At 34.4% G+C, this 8,499-nt stretch overlaps 1 protein-coding gene across 1 annotated transcript in view; it reads right to left on the bottom strand.

Moving 5' to 3' along the window:
* Nucleotides 1-5,715: 5,715 nt before the first annotated feature.
* Nucleotides 5,716-8,499, bottom strand: part of LOC140151530 (uncharacterized) — a 44,253-nt gene continuing 41,469 nt past the window's right edge. The window contains 4 exon segments of the mRNA XM_072173906.1: nucleotides 5,716-6,040; nucleotides 6,503-6,595; nucleotides 7,338-7,505; nucleotides 7,940-8,140. Of these exon segments, the coding sequence (XP_072030007.1) occupies nucleotides 5,924-6,040; nucleotides 6,503-6,595; nucleotides 7,338-7,505; nucleotides 7,940-8,140 (579 nt within the window). The 3' untranslated portion in view covers nucleotides 5,716-5,923.

Below are 8,499 nucleotides of genomic sequence, written 5' to 3'. Positions count from 1 at the left end.
TTTTAAATCGTGATTTTCTCTAAAAGTGTGTTGCGTCGAATAGAGCTGTATTATGTGATGCGACCGACGATATAATACATTAATACTTCTAACAGTCCCTGCCTGCATAGTAGCATCAAAGTACACATTACACTACCCTGTGTTATGTGCTGATTGACTATTGCAACAATATAGGAAAATGAATATTTACAGTGCATACATATAAAATGGTTGCATTCTGGTTTTGACAGTATGCCTATCAATATGTGACACAATCCGATTCATTCAGACCAAAATTGAAAATTGAGTTATTACAATTTCTATCTTGTTTTGAATCTGTGCTTCCTATAACATGTTAAAATTAGTAACTCAAGGCTTACGTGGTTTCAAAGTTAGGAACTTTTTAAATAAATAAATCAAAGTAAGGTAAATCATCCACAGTAAAGTGCTCAATCAAGAAGGGAGCTGAACTTTTTTAATATAAATTATGTCAACGTTTTTTTTGTGTCTTTAACTCAACTTCATTATTGGCAACTTTGATATGATTGGATCAGATCGTGTCACATTATATTGTCACCCTAATCCGATTATAATTTGAGCCAAATTGAGCTTTTTCTTACCCTCAACTTCACATCACCATATGCATCTACCAAATCTATTGACCGATCTTATTTCATAATCAGTCCATACAAAGGATGGAAAATAAATATTTATTTGACCAGTGTTGCAACAATGTTTCATATTTTAATATCCCAATACACATATTATGCAGCATTATTATACAGGTGGTGATACTTGGGATTCCTGTATAGTATGTCCATTATGAGAGAATTGGGGAAAGTTGGAATATTTCTATACATTGTCAAATAAAAGGTTGTATTTACAGTACTTCCCAATTTATGCAGTAAAATAGATAGAGGGCATGATGTCATTAGCTTTTTACACAAATTTCAGTAAAATTTTAAAAGTAGGCCTATATGATTATAAGTACTCATTTACACTCAAATGTACATTAGAAACGGATGCTGTGGCAGTCTGTCAACCAAACCATTGTAAGGAGTTTGCTTTGAATCATAACAGTGAGTACCAAAAAATAACTGAATTAAATATTTTTATGGCAATTCAGATGCAATTAATTTTGTCAGTACACCTTCCTGGGTGGACTTACGAGTTGGTATAGATGGTAAAGCTGCAAAATCAGCCATTTTGGCTTCACATCAAATTTTGTCCTAATATAGTTCTGTTGTTGCCCTGTTATGTACCAATGACTTTTATCATACCCTGTTGATGTAATAATTGTATCAAGCAAAATAATTTGCATAGTGTTATCATTTTTCATTTAAATAAAAGCACTTTGCAAATGTTCAGGGTATGTTAGAAAGAGCCATCGGTCCTAACAGAGTACCAATAGCGCTATAGGACCAAATTATATGTGTGCTTTACAAATCCAGTACATACATGTTCTGATTGATAATGGATAGGTAAAATATATTTATGACAGATGAGATTACTTGCAATATGAAGGAATAAAGCTTTTGACCCTGATCTTGTCCTCTTAAATTGTCTGTCAATATGAATCAAGACCAATCACATTCTTGGGTATTTGTACTTCTTATGTCCTCTCTGAGCATCTGGTGCATGTTGCTGGCACCGTTAACAAGTAGCAACCACACAGTTCTTTCCTTTAAAAAAAAGCGCAGTGACTTTAAAGAGGAATGACTGACAAGCATAAATCTATCAAGCATAAGCTTTACCTGAGAACAATATAACATGTTTTTTTTAATCAAATTAATGAACTGATATTCAAATCAGTCAGTTATATATTTGTCTAGCTACATAACATAACATTAATTACAAAGTATAATAGTATGTTTGTCCCAAGGATAAATTGCACATTAAGTACCTATGTGGCAAGATAATAAAGTTTATGGTACAGTTATTCCAATATATCTCATCCACTTTGGCGCAATTCAAAATATTTAATTGTAAAATTAGGGATCAAGTTTGAACAATTCCATGCATGTTACTTTACACTTCTGCATTGGTGATTAATTTCAGGCAAACTGTACATTGCACGTGGTAGAAAGCTTTAGGTGTGCAATTGAAATCAACACAAATCTCCATCTAGTATAATTATGACAAATTAATGCAAAGTAATAGTACATACATTTGCACATTCAAGTGTGGTATATAATTAGTACTAACATTTTGATATCATTGACTCATGAAAACCAACTGAAGCATTAGGGTAGCCAAAATATGTGACCAACTTTTAACCCTGCAATGTTTATGTGTCAGTCATGGAGATCTAGTAGACAGGATTTGTTTCCACATCAATACATGATATCAATTTGATATTTCACAGCAACCACTGTAACCAATAAACTTGAATAATTTCAAGTACGAATACAGTGTCGGTTATCGCAGTACAGGTGCAACTTGGGCCCTGTGTGAGTGGTCAAGTTTTTGTCAGATGTGTCTGTAAATTCATGACTGATGAGCCACAGTGAGGGCTACACACACACATAGGAGGTACATTACTTTGGTCTCATAATGACAATCCAGTATTGCAAATACCCAATAATGGTACCCACTGTGCAATACTCAATAATAGGTCACTTTCAAAATTACCGGCAATTTGGTTCATGTTTTGTGACAGATAGCATTAGGACCAATATACAGTAAGCCAAAAAATTAAGGTACCAATTATGTTTACCCCCTGTATATCCTAAACAAAGACAGATATGTCATAATTGGAACCAGCAGCCAATAGCTGCATCTTTTAGTTCGAATTTAAGACCTCATTTGCTGAAATTGTTCAAGAAATAAAGACATGACGATCCAAAACCCCAAAGAAGGTGCCAATTTAAAAGTTTCTTCCAATACATGCGCTATTGATTTGTACACAAAGCGTTTGCGAACAAGGAAACTAGCGCCGTGCTTCCATTGATTAGCATGTTAAAACTAGCGTCATGCTTTCATTGATTAGAACACAAAAGTGTAACTTTTGATTTTGTCTCTTCAGTAGGTTTTAGATCACAGTTTCTTTAATTCTCAACCAATTTCAACAAATAAGGTCTTGAATCAGAGCTAAAGAGCTGGTTCAGGTATTAGCTGCTTGTTTTAATTTTGACACATTGTGTCTTTATATAGGATATACAGGGGTGAACACAACTGGTACCTTAATTTTTTGGCTTACTGTATGTTTGTAAACCACATATTTCTACAACAATGATAACATTACTATGACACAATGCTCATGTCCATGTCCTAAGTTCACATCTGTGAAGAGTATACATTAGAAATACATCAAGATAAAGTATACTCATGCACCCTCTGCTACACTGTTATCATGATATGTTGTACTCTGGAATAGAAAATATGATCAATACCATATTCTACTGCATATCGAGGTCTCAGTGCAACAAAGCCACATATCCATTAGCTCCCCTAGGTAATGTTATTCATGAGCTTGGTTGCATACACAATAACCAAGGGAGCTAATGAAGATGATATTTTGTTGCACTGAACCCTCAATATTTTGGGTGAATTTACAATAGTTGTTGGCTAAGATGTTTATACTTTATACCAGGATATGTTGCAATGTGATTTTACCCAATATCAGATTGCAACAGGATTTGCAAAATGAATAAATTGAGCACATATAGGTTTGGGTGCTTATGCTACTATTAAGCTGCAGCAGTCACATACGAAAAAAAGAGAGAAATAATTGATCATTAATAGTAGCAAACAGCATAATCTAATAGCAATAAAGTCAAATTAACCCAAAGCAACATTTGATAGCAAGTTTCTATCTGAATCTCAATTGATTGTACCTGTTTACAATACATAAAAACTTTTGATTAGTGTAAAGGGGTCTTACTTTTTGGTTTGATCAACTCTGACAATGAACCATACCGACCCAGCCTCTGTATGTACTATCTTGATGTACAAAAACCAACATTTCAGACAAAATTTACAATTTGCACAAATGAACGATGCAAACAAAATAACAATTTTCTCAACTGTCCACATTTGGGCATGAAAACAAAATATTTAAGCAGCAAATAATAACTTTCATTCTAATGCCAACATAGAATCTGTAAACAGTTTGAAGTTTTTACACTTAGGCATAAATTGCAAATAAAGATGTTGTACTGGCATCAATCGTCCTTTTTGGAGTGCTAAACACCTAGCATATACTTTGTTTCACCTTGAGTTTGATAGTAATGTGGCAGCATATACCCACGCATACAAAAGGGCAATTTGTTGGCATGCATCAGGGGAAAATAACCGATGTCACTACCAAACTTGAGAGGTGAAACTAAGTGTAGGCAGCGTTAGCATGGTCGCTGAAAAGATCAGACGGTAGAAAAAACATTGTCACTGCTTAAATAATTTTCACCACTGCTGTTGGCTGGTTTTGAAGAGAAACATGTTACAGATTGAAATGCTCCTCTTTGAGAGATCTATTGATGCCAACACATCAGCTTTGTTTTTAATTATTATTTATGATGTAATCAAACATGGTGAAGCAAATGTCAGGACGCTTGATTCTGAGATACAACCTGCTATTCGCCAGCAAAGTGTTACATGTAATCCGATTATCACTATGTTAACTGGATCACGCTTTTGAGTTCTGCACAACGATCAACATGATCGCAACACAGTCTATGGCATGTACTACCAATTCTAAACGGTGCCAGTTACCAAGGAGTTATGTAACCACTTCGCTGGTGAATTCAACAATGTAGTCATAGTCAACTCACAGTTGATTGAAAATGGTCAATATCAAATTCATCTTGCTTGATCACATAACAAGTAATCTTATTCTAATGGAATGATGGCCATACAAATATAATCAAATAATCAACAAAATGAGGTATCAACACAAACAATGTTGCAAATGTACAGTTTGAATAGGACTCTTTCTATCAATTTGAAATATTCACACTGTAGAGTACACCACATATCAAATATAAATAATATATAAACAAAGAAAAATAACTTAAATATCTGTATCAAATGGGCATAATTGCAGTTTTATCATAATATATCCAGCTTAATCTGGAAAAAATAATAAGTTATGCTACAAAAGAAGACTTATAACAAAACTTAAGACATAAAATTCTTTATAAATTATTGTTTTTGCTATAAATTTTCAGATTTGCAACTCATCTGACTTGTAATACAAAACACCGTATACAGAAGCATGTTGCAAAATCACTCCAATTTCAGTTATAAATCAATTGCAATTTTTATTTTTTTGGTTATTCTTTTTTTTTAGAATAATTACATCACCGATTAGACCTTCAGCAAATAAGATGCAACATTCACATTGCATCCATTTTCTGGCATAACTATTTATTATCATTAATGTAGGGTGCATTTTTCAACGGGAATCTGTTTTGATCAATAGGCCAATTTTCTCTATGCATGTTTCATATCATGATCAAAACTTAACTTGCATTTATTGAAAGAAAAACTCATATTTGTTAGCATTTCAATTTCATAAATAATTTTCTAATGTGTGACAAATGTTCTTTTATTATGCAGTTTTACGACGGACATCTGTTTTGAGGCTATCCCATCAGAATCCAAGTGTAATTTTGCGTGATGCTTTAAACAAGCAAGCATACATGTATACATCAGAAGTTCCATGCTACTAGCATAGGAAAATGGAACGATTGTATTTTGATCTGTCCAGAAATGTCAACCTGGAGTTCACCAATGTTCACCAAACCAGTTACCGTGAAGACCTGTTAGTATTCAAAAAGCCCAACTAATCATACCAAAAGACACATGATTTTGCATCTCACACATCTGACTTGAATAGCGCAGTCTTGGTGATGCAGGTCATGGTGAAACACATCAATACATTACTAAAACAACAGATGCAGGAAATCATTAAAGGCGCACTTAGAATTTCTTGTTATCTTCATGTTTACTCAGTAGTGTAGGTGCCATGAACTCGGAATCTGTACAGGCATGTATACTCCATATTGCCATGGTTACTATGTATCTTCAACTCAACCATTCCAGTTGGAGCAACGTTTTGATCCTATCAAGGAGAGAAAAAGAACAAAATATAATCATTTTTAAAGTAAGTTACGACTGGACAAGAATCTTGTTTTTTACATAATTCATACGGCAATTCAAAGATACCTCCCTGCAAAGAACACAAGGTAGGCCTACTTTCTGACATTCCATATTGGGATATTTTAGCAGTAATGTTTTTCTGTTAATTTTACAGTTATGCAGTTTGTTTTATTTCAAATTCAAAACACCATCACATTAACCCTTATAAGTCAATAATATTTTGCAGGGTTTTACATTCTTACTCAGTTCTGAATTGATGGTGAAAGCACAAAAATAAAAATCTCTTCAGTTCCTAATACACTGAATGTTCCTGAAGTCTGGATGATAAATGTCCAGATGCACTCAATTTGAATTGACAGGTGTTTTAGAGAGAGGTATATGTGTTTTAAACTTTTAACTTCAATAAAGTAGAGGATATACTTACATAGAGAGCAAAAAATTGCAGTGGGTTTCCATCTTGACTATATTCATATCTTCCTAGTAGGACTCCCTCGCCATCATACTCATTATTCAAAGACTGGGGAAAAAGACAGTTAAATGAGATCAAAGAAAATTTATGAACAAAGACAAATCTATGAACTATAAACACTATAGAGCATCAATCAATCTACAGTCATCCACATATGAGTGAGCTTCGTTTCCTACAACTATAGAGGATTAGAGGTACAAATAATGATTATGCAATTTATAATTACTCAACACCATTTCTTACAAGATAATGTGTAATTGAACATGGGTGCATAGTGAAATAGTCCAGAAGTCCACCATTTGCACTCCAGGAGCAACATGCAAACATGGCAGAGTCATTTAGAAATCGGCTAATGATGAGGAAGTTCCTACCAAGCGCTCCTGATAAGCGAAATAAACAAGTAGTGTTGAAGTCTAATTTGAAATTATTCTCATACAAATGATGAATGTGAAAGCACCTAATAAATGCAGAATCTGACATATTTAACATGATATATAAATCTAATGCAAGTGATGCTGTCAAATATAGAAGCCATGATTAACATACATACTCAAGCAACTGATGCTGGAAGTAGCCGTTGTTCTATGGTCTATTCCAGTTGAAGTCCATACAGGCCCCATGAAAGGCATGACCTCATGTCTTCAATAGGGGGTGTATGGATTTCAACTGGAATAGCCATTACCATTTACATAACTTATTTGCAAGAGTTGTTATGATCAAATTGACCTACTTATACTTGATGATCACTTGGTGGAATAGACTCATCTCTTTTCAGTTTCATCGGACTTACCCATACACTGAATTCTCTAGGTGCACTATCCAGGGTTCCTGTTGGTGACAGTGATTTAGGGATATGTTCCATGGAGAAGGCCGTAGGTTTGATGATACCCGATAGCTGTATTACTAGGTATCCTTCAGATCCCTTGAAAGCCCAACAGTTACCTGGGTGCATATCAGGCTGTAACAAAACACACAGGAAGAAAATTTATTGCCACACTGAAGCATGAAAAACAATGTGAAGGATGTGGTGAAAATCAAATCCATTTCATGTTAATGTCAAAAACACTTTTTTATAAGTTTGTTTTTGTCTTTATTATTCCTCTTATTCAAGCAATGCGATTGAACATGGTTGACATCCAACTCATTTTAATTGATTACATCTAAAATAGCTGTGATTAACAAATATTCCTTGCAATATGGTCGAAAACTGTGTTCCAGGGAGTTAACTGTAGTAGACCTGATAAATCCAAAATTGTCTATATGGGAAGAGAACTTTGCAACATAAGACCAGATTGCAGAAAATACAGGTCTTCAAGTATGGGAGTGCGATGAAGTGAGGATGTTGAAGAAAACATTTCCAAGTAATATTCTGAATGACGTGTTGACTCTTACCTGAATGACGGATCTTGGTGAGCTATCATAGTACCACAGTGGTATTCCCATGATTGTAAAGAGTGCTGTTCTAGGTGTGTATGTCTCAGAGCATCTAGTAGATACTACAGCACCACCTGCTGATTCCAATGCATAGTCAACCATGCCAGTTTTGTCAGCACTATACAGTGTCAATGCATTCATCACAATGGCTCGAACTTTCTGCAAAGTTAACAAGAAATACCAAATTTGAGTTTACCAATCAATTCAATCTATTTTGCATGTATGTGAAGGGCCTCCTTATCAGTTAAATCAGTTTCAATTTTCAATGTAAAGACAACAACTTGAGCATTTAATGATAAGTATTATAAGGTCAAATAAGCATCATTAATCATCATTCCAGTGTACACAAATGACACTAGAAAATGTGGAAAAACATGGAAATGGTTGTACTTCTCTGAATGCAAGGCTGAAGATCTCACATCACACAACACAGAGATCTGGTCAGGTCCGACCCTGCAAACAACATGTTCATGACATACACCTAAATTAGGCTGGGTCTCTCATTTGGCTAAAATTTT

Source organism: Amphiura filiformis, chromosome 1 (assembly GCF_039555335.1).
Source record: "Amphiura filiformis chromosome 1, Afil_fr2py, whole genome shotgun sequence".
Taxonomy (NCBI): domain Eukaryota; kingdom Metazoa; phylum Echinodermata; class Ophiuroidea; order Amphilepidida; family Amphiuridae; genus Amphiura; species Amphiura filiformis.
Note: the sequence above shows the minus strand (reverse complement) of the source record. Positions and strands in the feature narration are given on the sequence as shown.